This window comes from Salvelinus alpinus, chromosome 32, assembly GCF_045679555.1.
Source record: "Salvelinus alpinus chromosome 32, SLU_Salpinus.1, whole genome shotgun sequence".
NCBI classification, from domain to species: Eukaryota; Metazoa; Chordata; class Actinopteri; order Salmoniformes; family Salmonidae; genus Salvelinus; species Salvelinus alpinus.
The window spans coordinates 21,527,874-21,544,899 of record NC_092117.1 but is presented as its reverse complement, the minus strand read 5'-3'; the positions used below and the strand labels follow the sequence as shown (position 1 = coordinate 21,544,899).

Sequence of the window (17,026 nt, the reverse complement as noted above, 5' to 3'; positions counted from 1 at the left end):
GACCATTCGATATCCCTATGGGGCTAGTTAGGGACCATAAGTAAATTATATAATGTACATGGGACAATATTTTTTAAAGTCAAATTTCAATGACCTAAAAACATCAAACCAGAAATTCATATATGAATTTAAATAATTTAGTCACCTTAAAGTTGTGCAACATTAAAATATTGTCCCATTTACATTGTGTAAATCATTGACAGTTCCTAACTATCCCCAGAGATAGGCTATCCAATGTCCAAACAACTTCGCCACTATTGCACACCAGCCAGCTGAAGCTAACTGGCAATATAATTTGGCTACCTGTTCCCACCTTAAAACACACAAGAGACACCCAAAAACCAACTCAAGTTTGAATTCAGTCATGGCATTTCTTAATGAGGTCAAATCAGGAAGTGCAGTGATTTCTCAATCATTATTGCCTCTATATCAATAATGTTGTCATCGAAAGTATTTTAAATCATGTTCTTTAGATTTGAGATATTTGTTATGATACATTTATGATCTTTAGTCTTACTCTTTAGTTTTGTAGTAATCATCCAAGTAGCCTAGAGATAAATAAATGCAAGTTAGTATAGGGTAGGGGTGCGTTGATCTCTCAATTTGTTTTCTCAACTAACTAAGCAAAGCGACAAGTCAACCAAAAGAGGATAGTGATGAATGTTGATACCAGGATACAGATACCTAATGTGTGTTTATTGGTGTATTTGAAGTATAGCACAATAATACATCAACGACAATGAAGCTAGTCGCTAACAAATTTGATCTACTTCATGCGAAAGCAGAACACAAGATACACATTGACTGCGCTAAGCATCAATAGATTACCCTATCTGTGTTTTAAGCCTGTAGAATATTGAAACAAAACAATGCAGCACTAAATATATACTGTAGGTTCTTGCCATAAGTTCTCTCTCCCCATTGCAAAGTATAATCAAATCTCTATCTGCTTCTGTTGCATATTTCTTGGCACAGTCTTCACTGAAAATTTGTATGAATCAAAAACGTATATCCTCCTTTGTACTCAGTCACACAATTAGTACCTGGACAACTGGCACATCATCAACAACTATAAACAAAAAGACAAAAAGCACAGGTTACTGAAATGTAATTAATTTTGCTGGTGTGCAGTCGCCCCTCTGCTACTCCTACCCAATCCATGAGTACCAGTGTTCAAATGTGACCACTCTTCAGAGGGAGTACCACATTTCGTAACAGTCTCCCTCGTAGTAGAATGACTTTGTCATGGTAAGTCTTTTTAAATCACCTCTTTGTTAAGTCCATTGCTGCTGCAGACTGAGACTAGGAGTGGGCAGCAGCTCAGCACTCCTTCCTGGTTCTTACTGTCTTGCTGCTGTACTTTATGGGGATCCCCCAGCGTCTCATTAGATAGACATCAAATATGTAGGCCACCCCAGGCTCCAGGCCTCCGATCACGGCTGTCGTGACAGCCCGTCGAGGGTTGAGCTCCTGGAAGTATTTACACAGGACCCTCTCAGTGTCCGACCGTGACTCAGGCCCCAGGCAGGGTGCCGTGCCTCCCTTCTTACCCCCCCCTTTACCCAGCCTCTGGCGGTACACGCAGTAAAGGCTCCTCTCCTCTGTGCCCATCCAGGCCAGGGTGACAGATTCACAGCTCCTGAGCCTGTTGAAAGACTTTATCTGCAGAGTGGAGGGGAGCGAAGGTATCCCTTGACGATGGTAAGTGGAGGACGCCTGCATCTTAACAGAGGCCTTCAGTACTCCTGGAGCAGCTTGTCTGGGAGCCGCCGTTCCCTCTTTCTCCAAGTGGATGAGGTAGGAAAGGCTGCCCTGGAGCCAGATCTGAGCCAGGTTTTCTCCCACAGCCTGGGAGCTCAGCTCTTTGCCCTTGCTGGAAACGGTGATGTTGATCTTCTCACTGCTTCCGCAGCTCTGTAGAGTGAGCAGGCCACTCTGTTGCCAGCCCCGGGGGCGGAAGCTAAAGAACTCCCCAGAGGTTGAGCCTCCATCCCGGAAGGTCACCCACCGGAGCTCCCCTTCCCTGAGTGGTGTGATAGCTGGTCGGGCCTCCTCGTGTGTTTGAGCGAATGTTCCAGTATATGCGGCACTGGTTCCATTTAGCCTGTCAATCAAAAATACGTCAAAGTAGTATTGCGTGTCAGGGACGAGCTCAGAGACAGTGCACACGCTCTCTGTTCCCTTACAAACACATTGGAGATGACCATAGTCGTCACGGAGCGCAGCGGGTGACCGGAGCTCAGTGTCAGCATCCCACTGCTGCCACCACCAGTCTTTGAGAATCGGCCACACAGTTACTTTCCTCTGTTTGTCCTTCTTCTCCCTTTTCTTGTCTTTCTCCCGCTCCTTCCTGATGCCCTCCTGGGCGGCACAAAGGTTGCGGTAGTTGTGTTTGCGATTTATGAGGACACAGTAGTCATAGCTGCGTTGGGTGTGCAGCCTTTTGAGGGAGGCACTGGGGGCCCAGCTGAGGGTGACACTGGTCATTCCTACACCCAGGGTGTGGACACGGGAGTCAGAGGGAAGCTGTGGAAAGGCCCAGGAGATCCCAGAGCCCTCATGGAGGTACACAGTAGCCCTGGTGTCCTGATCCTTGGACCGCAGCCTGAGGATGTAGATAGATGCTGGGGCGTACGAAGGACCTGTGTAGGTGTTCATGGCGTTGCCAGTGTAGGTGTGTATCTTGGCTTCAGTTCCAGGTCCTCTCCACCACACCTCTGGCATACTCTTCTTGGTACTCCCTGTGCAGAAAACAGTTAAGCCACAGGTCATGAATATTCTGCCTCACACATGCACACAGTGCCACACACAGACTTACACTAACTAGACAGAACATGCTCTCACAGTCATTGAAGAGTCTTACAGTTCAATATGTATCTTGATTACTTTTAATTCATACAGTACTCAACTATAATCAATGAAGTGCTAAAAAGAGTTTACCTTATTCATATGAACCCCTTTTCACCATAAGCATTTACAGTTTCTCCTGACATAAAGGGGAACTGCACCTGCTGATTTGGCCTAGGTTTTTGGCTTGCGCCTCAAGAAATGCTGGCGGCATTGAGTCACTGATGTGATCTTTTTGTCCGGTTTTGCGTCCCCTTTGGCTCATGCGGTGGGGAAGAACTTTGTGGGCTTTACTCTGCCTTGTCTCAGGGTACTAAGTTAGTGATATCACTTTGGTGTGGGCTGTGCTTTGGAAAAGTGGGTGGGGTTATATCCTGCCTGAAGGGGCCACAGTTTCCCCCGACCCCCCCCCTTGCAGTCTCCAGTATCAATGCTACAGTAGGCTATGTGCTGGGGGGCAAGGGTCAGTCTGTCCTATCTGGTGTAATTCTCCTGTCTTATCTGGTGTCTTGTGTGATCTTAGGTATGCTCCCTCTAATTCTCCCATCTCTCTCACCGGACGCACCTTGTCCAGGACCTGCTGTTTTGAACCCCCCCAAAATCTACTGCACCTGCTGTCTCGACCTCTGAATGCTCAGCTATGAAAAGCCAACTGACATTTACTCCTGAGGTGCTGACCTGTTGCACCCTCTATAACCACTGGGATTATTATTTGACCCTGCTGGTCATCTATGAACATTTGAACATCTTGAAAAACGATCTGGCATTAATAGCCATGTACTCTTATAATCTCCACCCGGCACAGCCAGAAGAGGACTGTCCATCCCTCAGAGCCTGGTTCCTCTCTAGGTTTCTTTGTAAGTTCCTGCCTTTCTTGGGAGGTTTTCCTAACCACTGTGCTTCTACATCTGCATTGCTTGCTCTTTGTGTTTTTAGGCTGCGTTTCTGTATAAGCACTTTGTGACAACCGCTGATGTAATAAGGGCTTTATAAATAAATGTGAATGATGACGGCCATGACAGAAGCCAAACATGAGTTGGCTTGGAGGTGTCATTTGATGTGGGTGTATCCTTTCCACCACCAAGACACCCATCTGACAGAACCTTGCCCGCAGCCGTTTCCCCCAAACTCAATCACACCAAACCTCCTGCAGGTTGAGTTCAATAACTACAGGCAGATGTATGGTCAGATGTTGGAGGAAGTTTTGAATAGGTCAGTATCCTACAGAGTGACATGGGAAGAATGCAATTGCTGAATTTATGTAGATATTCTAAACTAAGAGTTTTGATCATTTTCATATGTAGTAACAGGCCCATGTAGAATAAACAACCCTTCACATAACAAATAAAACATTCAGAGTACAGATTATTGTATGGAACAATATACAAACCTTCCTGAGGAAGATCATTTGAAAAATACAATTGAGTAAATGTATGCAACAGTTCTCAATTTTGTTATTTGTTGTTGTGAAAATCAAATTTTACAGATTGTTAAGGTTGTCATTAGATTTGGGGTGAGATGGGGTCGGCAGCGGGTGTCCCCGCTGAAAAAGTTTTAATACCACTGCCATAGAAGCAGTGTTCAGCTAACATAACAATGTACACCTTTCATTGTCATTCCCAGGCGAAACGGATACTGTGCCTATTGGTATTTTGTCTGGTGGTAATGGGGTTACCTTGGCAAACATGTCAAGTATAGTCATACCTTCCTGTGTGTTGTACTGTATATAACAGGAGTTCCATGATCACAGTGCAGAATACACAAGGTATCTCTCTCCCCATATTGACTGATAGCATTAAATAACAAACAAAAAAGACAATACAAATAAGTTGTGTCTAGTTACATTTTAATGCTGAGTGCCAGGTCTCCATTCAAAAACATCAGTATCAAGCCTGTCTGGACTTCATCACATAATCTTGCAAGTCTACATGTGCTGGCTCCATACATGTTTCTGTGAACACATAGGTCACATCTGACACACAAAAGGGTACTATGTAGAAGTCTGAACAGGTCAGACTAAACCTACGTGAGTCTGGTCTTGCCATCGACGACCGTTGGTGAGCAGGCAAGAGGTGAGGCGAGGTCTTTGCCAGAGCCCTATTGATGGGCATAGTAGCATAGAACAGCTCCTGGCCCCTTATCAAAGATACTGGTTGGTCACACACGATTACATTATCAATGGTGGTTATGACTAGCCTGGTGGAACCAACCTGATCACTGCGTTCACCTTTCTATTTCACTTCAGATATCATCAAATGTGAAGTGAAGTAGAATGATGAAAACAGCGATCAGGCTGGTTCCACCAGGCTAGGTTATGCCCTGGACACTACATGCATCTAAGAATTAGAAAATAAGCAACAAATAATATCAGTTTACATAAATTATGTTTCACAATTGGGTTATCAAATGTATCAAAGTAATGAAATAAGTTACCTTCTGTATTTGTACAGAAGGTGACCCTGTGAAAGCAGTTGCCGCCGATAGGTGAAGGTTGCTAACCAGATACTTGCCAACATGTGATTGACTGTTCCATTCATAGGAATGCTCACAGCCAGGGCATGTCTGCATGATGCTGATGAGGGCCCCCTTGTTGGTCTTCTCTATGCTGCATGTTTGGCTGTAAACTGGACAGCTCTCGAACAACTGTAGCAGGCAATCTTATGAGGTTGTGTTGACAGGGAGGGCCTGTGACAGGGTGATATAATAGACAGCCAAGTAGTAAATTGCATTTTGTTCTAAAGAAAGGACAAAGCTTTTTGCTAATGCACTTCCCTGTCGTTGTTGATGAAGCCGACTGTGTCATCAGTCCAGTAACGCGGGCCACTATCAGAGGCCTCATGATGGCGTGTCCTTTTCATCGTTGAGGGAGAATGGCAACATAGGTGTCACAAGAGTAATTGTGTCACATGACAACTTTTATTCTGAGGTCTTACCTTACAAGCTGTGAAAATAACAAGTGAACTAAATTATTTTTGGAGGTCTCTAAACCATTGCAATCACATTGCTGGACATTTTATGATACCCACCTTTGCTCCTTTTGGTAGGTCCATTCATGACCAGAGGATCAGTCTGGCACCCAACTGTGCACTTTATCTAACAGAAAAACAGGGTCAAGGATTATCATCATCCCTCAATTATAAACAGAGCTCAAAAAATAACGTAATTTCATTTGGATCGTAATTCTATGTTTTACAGATGTAAACTGACTGGCTCCAGATTGGATCAGATTCAGGGCAGTGATGCCGTTACACTATGCAACCAACTATGACATATTTTGCTATGGCCCTGGGTTGGTTTGAGTTTGTTGCTGTTAGTCACTACACTGTTGTTGTCAGACATGAGTTAGCTAGTACCACCATAACTAGCTGCATTCAGTATCTATTTGTGCCCTACAAGGGTTGCATCTCGCCTCGGAGGCTAATGTGACAGTTTCGTCTAAATTACACTAATTTAGAGCTGCATGGAAATATGACGACATTGTTAAAGTACGCAAATAATTATTAGGAAACAACTTAAACCATATTATGATGTCATCAAATTTACTTTAGGGAGATGCCAATGTTGTCATTATTGTTACTAGAAAAGTTCGTCAAAGATAGCTAGCAATGCTAACGTTAGCTAGCTAAAATATGGTGGTTTCCTCAATATTAGTTGGCTGGCTATCTGGTGACATCAGAATCATTACAAAAGGTGTTGCTACTAATTATTTGCCTTCTTTTGAAATGTTATCGTGTTTCCAAGCCAAATCCGAGTTGTATTGAGGTAGGCTAACGTTAGCTTGGTACCTAACTAGTTAGCTAAAGTCAGCTATGCTAGAGATCACAGTGATAATGATGATCAAAATATACACCACCTTCAGTCTATGGTCTAGCTACGGGTATACTCACCACCACTGGAGACCGCAATAAACTCCAACCACCTATTCCGCGTGATAGGGTCCTTCGGCAGGGCATGCAAACCATAGTTGTTGGCTGTGCAATCCGTATTGGTCTTTTCACGCCGTGATTTTTAGAACGCGTTGAGGGCGATGAAATAATGAAGCCACATTCATGGAAGGGAGGGGCGTTGTGCACGTGGAGCTTGGAAAAAGGGGGCATGATATGTTGACATCGTAATCCAAACCCAACCTTAATTTACTCCTTGTGAAACACGGAGGTTCCAAACTCCGTTTTAGACGATACTGACTTTATTACCAAATGTATCCAATGTACACTTTTTATTCAATTTTGACACTAGAATAAATGTTTCTGACATCAATCCCACACATACTGTTTTCAAAGGGATTCCTGGGTTCTTAAGGGCAGTTACTTTTTATTACGGAAATGAAAGGGTACCAAATGTTACACAATCTAACTGAATAATTTAGGCAGAGGTTGGGAAGCCTTGGGTTCACACACTGAATGATTTACACTGAGTGTACAAAACATTAGGAACGGCTTCATAGTATTGAGTTACACCCCCCTTTGCCCTCAGAAAAAGACTCATGTTTTGCACACTCAGTGTATGTGTCACTGTTAACTTCATAAAGCTGTCTGTCCATCTAAAATACCCACTGATTTTAACTAAGCAGGCTGGTGAGGGTCATGGTGGATGTTCATTGCTGGCCTAAAAAGGCAACTTTTGTGTTTCGATGCACAAAATCTTTTTTTTTTAATGCACAACCATAGATTATTATAACATTTAAATGAATGTAGTTATGTAGCTTAGATTTATCTGTTCTTTATTTTGTCACTCAAGTTATATCTTTGCAACTCTTGAAGAGGTTTTCACCAGATATGCTCTATTTCGGGTTTCACTTAGCCCATAGCATCACAAATAAAAACTGCAGAGTCTGATCTTGGGCGTGAATATGATACATTTTCAATAGAATGCTAAAGGTCTAACTTAAGCTGAATTTCAGTTTATACTGTACAGGGTAGAACTTGCATGCCGTTTTGTACAAACCTATCTATTTCGCTCTCAGTGTATGTCTTATTTGAAATGGCAAATGTTTTAACTCTCTCGTTCTCAAGTACTGGCAATACTTCAGTCTAATCTCTCTTACATTCAGGAAAAAAGTGTGGCATTTAGATATATTACTGTCCTTCTTGCTTTGAAATTAAAGAAAGCAAAAGGTAAAATGCTTGGAAAGATTGTCCAGTGATAAACTAAACCGGTTTTATTCAGTATCCTGGGCTCAGTACTGTGTGTGTGAGTAAGAGAGGGGGAGAGAGGAAAACAGAGATGTGGAAAGAGAGAACAAGACCAATGGATTGATTAAGTCTCTCCTATCTTGTAGACATTTATGACCAGGGTTAGTCTTTTAATGGCCACTATGTCAAAAATAAATGTCTCCAGTTTGAATTGGATTGTGGTGTAATGAAACCGAATTGATATGAATAGAAATGACATGTGAGAGGGTGTTGTGTGTAATTGCTTTTATTGTCTATCAGTGTTTCACACTCACAGTGCAGACTCTTAGGCGGTTTGTCCTTCAGGGTTCGGGCTTCAAGGGTCCACTCGATGGGGAGGTCACAGGGACTGACGGTCACAGACATCATCGCAACCTTCTTCTTCAGTGTGAAGTACAGCCTGCACGAAGATAGGTACCACACAAAAAAGGGATTCCACTTCAAATGTTTTCATGCCTTTTTCGTCCCACACTTAGAAAGGTACTGTAACATGTAGCCACCAAAGCATTAAAAAAATGTACAAAATGTCTATCAGCTTTTTTCTCCATACACTGATAAACCCATACAGTTAACAAGGAGAGGTCACCTAACAATCTGTGATGAGCTTCCATGGACCTGTGCTGTACAGATAGAGATCTCTTTGCTCACATCTCCACATTAGACCCACCACATCTATGTGCTTAGACATTATAGTCTCCTTCTACAAGCTTATTGTTCATCTTCACAATAGAATTAGATTCAAACTCACCAACTGACCATTACATCATTATCACCGACTGATTCTGACATCCTTATTTGATCGTCTTTGTACTGTCACCAACATCACTCATCAAGGTGAGTCATTCAATATCGAGACGTAATGTAATTGACCTCTATGTTATCACAGCCTCCAGAATATTTACTTTGCCCTTTGAAAAGTATCGTCCTTCTTTTACATGTATGTTCTGGATCAACTGCTACTGTGCTGCTGTTTCTCAACAGCTGTGCCATGCTAAAGTTGTGAAGGGTAATACTTGGTTTAATTGATTGATTCATTAGAATCATCATTAGCAGATTTTTTTCTCATTTTCTAAACATTTTGTTTCATTATGCACAAATGCATCAATGGACAGACTGCAGCTCACACGGATGCCCATATTCCAATTTACAGCTCCCAGTGTTAGAGCTCTACAACTGGCACTGATCAGCAGAGCCTGGGCCAAGTGGGCTGCTCTTCCTGCCCATGGGGCCACAGCACTGAACCGCTGCCTTTCCAACAACTAAAGGAATGGCTATTAAGATTAAGGCTATCATTGTTGTTGCTCAAACCCATGAAGAATTACACAGGAAATCACCATGTAGGTAACTTGTAATTATAGCCCTTTGTAGTGACAGTATAAAGTTGGACAAAGACAGGATATTCAACAGAGGCCTCTCTTAAGTATTTCAATCTATGTCCAGGACATGGAACATAAACATTTAGTGCGCAATACTATCCACCTCCCCTGATGGGGTCTCTGTGCTGTACCTCCGGGTGCGTCCTTTGGGCAGATGTATGGTGGTGACCTTTCCATCAGGCAGCCAGGCGGTGGGGCGGAGTGGCACCTCGTTCTCAGGAGCCAGAGCTGAGTGTCCTTGGGGCCAGGGGGTGCCACAGAGGAGAGACACGGCCAGGCAGAGATACCAGGCCATCGCTGCCATCATTCACACTCGGACACCACTATGCCGTCCCCCAGGAACTGAAAGAACAGGGGAAAGGTAAAAAGCATCCATCAGTTCCATCACGTAGTTCTGCTCCTACCATTCATCAAGTACTAAAGAGGTCTAGCAGCAGATGATTCATTAATATGAGGTAACATTTCCGCTGTTCACACAGAATTATTCATGCAGGAAAGCAAACTGTCTTGCTATAATACTCTGGATCTGTATGGCGCAGCTTGACACTTGGTGAAAAATCCCTCATTTTACGACTTTCAAAGTGTGAAGTGGATTGCAAATATCACTCAGAAGTGGATTCCTTTGAATTTACTGTATATCTCTATTTATAGTAAGGTAGTTCAAATGGGTTTGTTCTCTAAATATAGGGTATGTTTTCATGGTCTTTACATCCCATGTTATCGGAGAAAAGCAGCCAATTTACTTTGGATTGACGTAAACAACACCTGCAGGTGCTTTAGTATAATCCAATTGGAATACAGATTCTTTTGACAAAAGCAGATAAAGCTGCAAGAACTTTGAAACCGTTTTCAGATTGGGATGTTTTTTTTCTGTCCTGTTCTCGCGGTTGTGATGATTTGTAGATATGATTACAGGTCTTGGCTCTTGTCTCCAGAGAGAAAATGCATTCGTTCAAAGTCACAGTCTTCAAAAACGTCCTCTTGTTGGCGTGTGTTTGTCAGCGTCAAGGCTGTGCCCTGCAGATCAGATGACAATCGTACATAGGCACTAGGCAGATGAATCTGAGTCTTGATCAGGCCCTGGGACCTCCAAGTTCCACACCAACAACAGCTGCATCATTACAAAGTACGGAGGATCTCATTATCTCAGTAGAGGAGTGAGAAACCCATAAAGCTTTTACAGAGAGGGAGGGAGATTGGGAGAAAGATAAATGAGAGAGGGAGGGGGAGTGAGAGAGAGAGAGAGTAATGAGAGAAATGAGAGGAGTGTAAGGACATGGGATCCAGAGCAATAGAGAATGAGAGTAGGGGAAGGACATGGGTCCAGAGTAATAGGGAATGAGAGAAGGGGAAGGACATGGGGTCTAGAGTAATAGAGGATGAGAGGACAGGAAAGACATGGGGTCCAGAGTAATAGAGAATGAGAGAAGGGGAATCCCATGGGGTCCAGAGTAATAGAGAATGAGAGGAGGGTAAGGACATGGGGTCCAGAGTAATAGGGATTGAGAGAAGGGGAAGGACATGGGTCCAGAGTAATAGGGATTGAGAGAAGGGGAATCCCATGGGGTCCAGAGTAATAGGGATTGAGAGAAGGGGAAGGACATGGGTCCAGAGTAATAGGGATTGAGAGAAGGGGAAGGACATGGGGTCCAGAGTAATGGAGAATGAGAGGAGGGGAAGGACATGGGGTCCAGAGTAATGGAGAATGAGAGGAGGGGAAGGACATGGGGTCCAGAGTAATAGAGAATGAGAGGAGGGGAAGGACATGGGGTCCAGAGTAATAGAGAATGAGAGGAGGGTAAGGACATGGGGTCCAGAGTAATAGAGAATGAGAGGAGGAGAAGGACATGGGGTCCAGAGTAATAGAGAATGAGAGGAGGGTAAGGACATGGGGTCCAGAGTAATAGAGAATGAGAAATGGAGAGAGACTGTGACAGGAAAATAAGAGAAAGTGTGATGGAAGAAGGCACACAAATTAAGCTAAGTGGTGTTTACTGCTCCATGTCTAATGGGCTCATAACTGGTGCCACATGCATACTATAAACCAGACCTCTGCCCCCCCACCCCCTCTGTCCCCTTCTCTATTTTTCTCTCTCTGTCCTCTTCTCTCTCACACACCCCTTCTCTCTCTTTCTGTCTCTCTGTGTCTTTCTCTCTCTCATTCAGACTTGTTTTTTCTCTAAATGTGCCTGCTGATAAAATATGCATACGTCTCCTCAGCAAATTACAGCCAAAAGGATAACCCTTTTTGGTTCCAGATAAATCCCCTTTTGGTTCCAGGTAGAACCCTTTTGGGGTCTAAATATAATCTTCTGTGGAAAGAGTTAGAGCCCAAAACGGTTCTACTTGGAACCAAACGGGTATTTCCTGGAACGAAAAAGGGTTGTTCAAAGAAAGAGAGAGAGAGAGAGAGAGAGAGAGAGAGAGAGAGAGAGAGAGAGAGAGAGAGAGAGAGAGAGAGAGAGAGAGAGAGAGAGAGAGAGAGAGAGAGAGAGAGAGAGAGAGAGAGAGAGAGAGAGAGAGAGAGAGAGAGAGAGAGAGAGAGAGAGAGAGAGAGCATAGTGAACTTAACCAAAGCGCTCTATAAATACACTGCTTTAGCTTTACACAGGGCATTGAGTTTATTATCATGTCTCTCTTTCTTCCTCCATCTCTCATTTCTGTCTCTCTTACAGTAAGTCGCTCCTATCTAATTTCTTTATTTTTGCTTGTTTCATTTGTTTTTCAGCACTAAATGTACATTTACATAAATCCTTCTACTTTTCTCTTGTATAGCCACTATCTCTAATCAGCCTTCACTGAGTCTTGGTGCACACAGGCCTGGAGTCAGTTTCAGAGTGCTCAGTCCTACTGTAAGTTATCAGTAGGGACACGGTGTCAGATGCCTTCTGTCCTAGACTCAGGGGTCCCATCTGCCTCCTGTGAGTGGGTTGGAGGGACAGATTAAATGGCATGGGGGGGTGCATGGTATGGCGAGGGGGTGGGAGGTGGAGGGTAGGGGAGCTGGACCTTGATAAGATTTTACGGCTGTTTTTTCTACCCCATTGCTAGTGTCTGAGTGTGTTAGCCTTCTCGCTCTCCCTCACATCTACCACCCCTTCTTTCTCTCTCTCCTTCTCTCTCTCTGTCACACACACACACACATGTGCACACGCACACACGTGCACACACACACACACACATGTGCACACACACACACACACACACACACATGTGCACACACACACACACACACACACACACACACACACACACACACACACACACACACACACACACACACACACACACACACACACACACACACACACACACACACACACACACACACACACACACACACACACACACACACACACACACACACACACACACACACACACATTCTTGCTGGATCTTCATTGCATAGGTCCTCTTTCCTTCTGCTATCACTTCCCACTACACATTCACACTTAACAACTCTTCTGGGGAACTAGAGGAACAGACTGAGATACAGGCTGACAGAGAGACACAGAGAACGAGGCAGTCTGACGGAGAGACAGCCAGACAAATGATTAACAGGCAAGCAGTCATAGTCAAACATACAATGGTTTAGAGGAAAGCTATGTAGAAAATGATATAAATACAAACAAGAAGAACTACATAAAAGCTTCACTATCTGCGTCATCTATTTGTCCCACCGACAACAAATGCAAAGTACTCCAAACCCCCACATAGCTTTCTCCAACCTCCTGAGACTGAGAGAAAAAAAGGCTCTGATGTAGAAATCAAGTTTGAATAACATCCAGGCTTGTTTATCGATGTGAACATTTCAAGATGATGCACACACAGGCACTTGACAACGACAACATGCGTGTCCTTACCTCACAGTGCACTCCAGAGCAGAATACGAAGGATGAGAGGAGAGATGGACAAGAGGAGGATGAGAGACGGACGGGAGGAGGAGCTCGAGTCAACACTCAGGTTGTTGTTGGACGCCCCCTTCCCTTCCTTGGGGTTTGCCTCTCTGCTTTAATAGGTGTCTGGCTACCACAGCACAACTCCCAATGTGTGTGTTCAGGTCCCAAGGCACAGTATTGGGTATCTGCAGGTCCCACTCAGTCACACGTGGAGCCTTGCTCTGTACGTGTCCTAGAAGATCTGTGATCGTTATGTGAATGTCAGCCAGTCCGTGAGTAAAGCTTCTCTCTCTTCTCCCCTCTTTTCCTCTTCTCCTCTCTTCTCCTCTCCTCTTTTCTCCTCTTTTTCTCTCCTATTCTCCAGTCCTGTTCCAAGCTCACTGGCAAGTGAGTAGCAAAAATCGAACAGAGGTTGACACGTGTGTAGTGTTAATGTGTGTGTGTGTGTGTCTGTTCAGACTGAGAGTGACTGAGTGAGTAAGTGGGTGAGAGTGAGGGGACGGGTGGTGAGGTCGCAGAGTGGGGGTTGTGGTGGAGGGAGTGTGCAGAAGGGGGGAGGGGGGGGGGGGTTGTCAGGAGCAATGGCAGAGGATGGGGAGAGGGTGATGATACAAAACTTGCCCACATTAACCATTCGCTGGAGGATCTGATAAGATCTGTCTTGATTATGAACTGGGAGCATGAGATCACATCTTGTTCTGGCATTTGATTTGGTGCCAAGAGTTCCTCTAATTGACTATGAACACAAGAATAACGGCTTAACAGACAGAAGACAATGTCATTGAAATACCACTGTGTCCACACCAGCCAGTGACAGTAGCACAACACAGTATAGCGTGGGGAAAGCAATGTCTAAAGCCGGGAACTAGGTTGGAGTGGTGTGGTGGGAGGAGGTACGGAGCCACGTAGGGGACAAGTACAGCTCTCAGAGGAGCAAGAAGCACATTGATATCAGTGGCTCTCCAACCCCACCCAGCCTTCCCTCTCATCTCCACACAAAGACACACAATGGAGTGCCTCACGTAGGTACTCTTTGCTCCGGTCTTTAATCAATATCGTTTGCATTGTGTGCTACCCCCCTCTCTTTTCCCTCACCAGGGCTTTTCTGACCCATTCTTTAGCTACTTCAGCAAGGCTTTTGAGGAGCTCTGAATGGAGCCAGTTCACCCAGAGGGGGTATTGTCTGTCATTACACTAACCTCAGAGCCCTCTGCAATATGGGGGCTGAAAGCAATACCTCCTGCAAATGTATTAATGAGAATATTAATGATCGAAGCAGTATCAAAATCTGTCACCCTTTTTAGGAAGGACCCCTCACCGCTGCTGGACTCTTTCAAAGCTATCAGCTCTCCCCCTATTTCTCCCTCCCTGGCCCACTTTAGAATCCCTCTGAAGTTTTAAAAGTTGAAAATCTGGCAGAGCACGATATAGCTGATGCTTTGAAGGCTAGATTCTGATTGACCTTTGGGGGTTATAGCCTATTTACAACTGACTGCGTGCATATTACATTTATTTCAGTGCTGCTGTTTAGTGGGGGGAAATGGATCAGCATTTCCGAAAGTAATGTCAGAGGTGGATTCCTGTTCCAGAATCCACCTCTGCCGCCGTTGTATCTGTAAGGTAACTCAGCTTGCCTGCTAGCCTATGACAGGTATACCAGGTCAGACACCCACAAAACGCAGAGCCTCTCTCCATCTCTCAGTTTCTCTCTCTTTCTTTGGTGGGGTTTGCGCCATCAGAGCTGGCCTGGATATTTCTTTTGATCTCACAGCTTTCCCTCTCTTATATTGCCCTTAATAATTTATCAACGAACAGTCACTGGACTAACTCCGTCCGCTGAGAGCAACAAAACCAAGAGAGAAAATTTCATTTAAATAATTGCATGAAAGAAACTGCACAATTGCCACATTCATTCATTATTTATGTATGCTTACAAGTCATGCATAATGCAGGCACCGTCTTTCTGACGATCATGTATTAAATGGAATATTTTTAGGGTTGGGGGCTCAGTTGTACGGGACAAACAGCATGGTGACTGTTTGTAGAGTGACTGGATGTAGCAACACAGTGCTGTGACTGTGTTGTGGAGTGTTGCCTGGCCAGTGTTTGAGATAGAGATATTTGGCAATGTTAACATGTGTTTCCCATGCCAATATAGCCCTTGAATTGAATTGAGAGAGAGGTTGCTAGCTGACAACGGGTTAACAGGAATCTTTATTTTTAACAACGTATCATCACCAGCCACCCATCTGCTCCTGAGCTGGCAGAGGGTCCCTAGAGAGAGAGAGAGAGAGAGAGAGAGAGAGGAAGAGAGAGAGGGAGGGAGGGAGAGAGAAAGGGAGAGAAAGAGAGAGAGGGAGGGGGAAGACAGAGACATACACTATCTCACCATCTCAGATCATATCACCACGGGGAGGGGAGAAGGTTAGGTTGGGGGATGTGAAAGATCTAGCTATACAACATCCAACATGTGACAACAGAAAGAGGAGAAGAAGATTGTAGGTGAGTGTGAGTAAGTATAGAGGGGGGAGGGACAACGGGCAGGACAGGAGGGGGGCCCTGTGGATCAGTTTTACCCTCCCCTGGGTGTGGGGGATGGGGGGTGGTGGAGTTGGAGGTGGGGCAGTAGGTCTTGAGGTAATGAGTGGGAATCTATTAATGTAGGGGATGAAGACGCAAAGAGGGAGGGAGGCAGGGACCTCCAGGGGTGGCCCCAACAACACATTTCATTTTCACAGATAAAGGAGCGAGTCCCCTGGGATGGGGAGCAATTGAAGGGGGGATGGAATTTGTATTCAGAGCTCCTTTCCACTTGCCGTGGTGACTGTGTTAACAGCTTGATGTGCAGGTCACTCATTAGTTCATACAGCCTGCTCTCAATTGGCTGATCTCCGATCACGCTCCTATATCTGTTCATTTACAGCTCCTCTCACCGTCTGTTTTTTCCTCTCTTCTTTTCTAAAACTCTGATACTGCCTCCAGCGGTCTCGTTTTAATCAGAAGTGACGAGAGTGAATCTGAGACATCAGGGAAAAAATCTTGTTTTGATTCTTTGGGGGTTTATCTGGGCACATTGCAAATCTCAAGCCTCTGTTGCCCCGTGTCTGAGAAGCATCTGTATCTAATGTTGAATATTGAAATATCTCTCTCTATCTTTCCTCCTCCCGGCGAAGAAAAATGTGAGGGATAATTAATCCAGAGACACCAGTGGAACCGAGGAACCCACCCCGGGCCACGCACATCCCCTATTGAACTTTTAGAATACACACACGCACAGACGAAACAAAACACAATGAGAGCTGTGGAAAAGCTGAGGCATCAGATCAAATATCTCAAAATGATGTACTGGACTGTGTAAGGGCTGATGATTTGGCTCTTTGACCTTACAAGAGGGCATTATTTCTTCATTTCCTGCTTCCTGTTGACAAATATCATACGCCATGGCTACTATTCCCACAACATAAAACCTCTTCTCAGTTACAGTTCTTCTCCCACTTCTCTCAGACTATTCCATCCCCCTTTTGTTCTTTCTCTCATTTCTGATCCATTTTTCATGCATTACTTTACCCACCGCCATCTCTACTCCCCATTTACAGTGCATTACCCCCCCTTCCATAAACACACTTTCTTATTTCCCTCCTTCGTTTACAGTGCATTACCACACTCCTCTTTCTTCCCCCGTCTCCCCCTATTATCCCTTGTTCCCTTCCCTGGTAACGGCTTCTCACACTAA

At 44.5% G+C, this 17,026-nt stretch overlaps 1 protein-coding gene across 5 annotated transcripts; it reads right to left on the bottom strand.

Moving 5' to 3' along the window:
- Nucleotides 1-675: 675 nt before the first annotated feature.
- On the bottom strand, nt 676-13,774 carry LOC139562280 (protein NDNF-like). 5 transcript variants are annotated; one of them, XM_071379845.1, is made up of 5 exons: nt 6,735-6,807; nt 5,874-5,940; nt 5,358-5,697; nt 4,874-4,996; nt 676-2,741 (listed from the first exon to the last, which is right to left on the bottom strand). In XM_071379845.1, exons 3-5 carry the CDS (start codon nt 5,413-5,415, stop codon nt 1,321-1,323), a joined length of 1,602 nt encoding a protein of 533 aa, XP_071235946.1. In that variant the 5' UTR covers nt 5,416-5,697; nt 5,874-5,940; nt 6,735-6,807; the 3' UTR covers nt 676-1,320. The 5 variants fall into 5 exon arrangements, with proteins under 5 accessions (XP_071235946.1, XP_071235945.1, XP_071235947.1 ...); XM_071379844.1 differs by having other exon boundaries at nt 5,358-5,788; nt 6,735-6,802; XM_071379846.1 differs by having other exon boundaries at nt 5,358-5,532; nt 6,735-6,750.
- Between the last annotated feature and the right edge of the window lie 3,252 nt (nt 13,775-17,026).

What these genes read in the sequence shown, in the direction of transcription:
- LOC139562280 (XM_071379842.1), bottom strand. Translation starts at nt 9,701, where the DNA reads ATGATGGCAGCGATGGCCTGGTATCTCTGCCTGGCCGTGTCTCTCCTC. An exon ending in CCCAAAGGACGCACCCGGAG is followed by an intron (nt 8,419 to 9,525) that starts GTACAGCACAGA and finishes ATCTTCGTGCAG; the next exon opens with GCTGTACTTCACACTGAAGA. An exon ending in ACCGCCTAAGAGTCTGCACT is followed by an intron (nt 2,742 to 8,293) that starts GTGAGTGTGAAA and finishes TTTTCTGCACAG; the next exon opens with GGAGTACCAAGAAGAGTATG.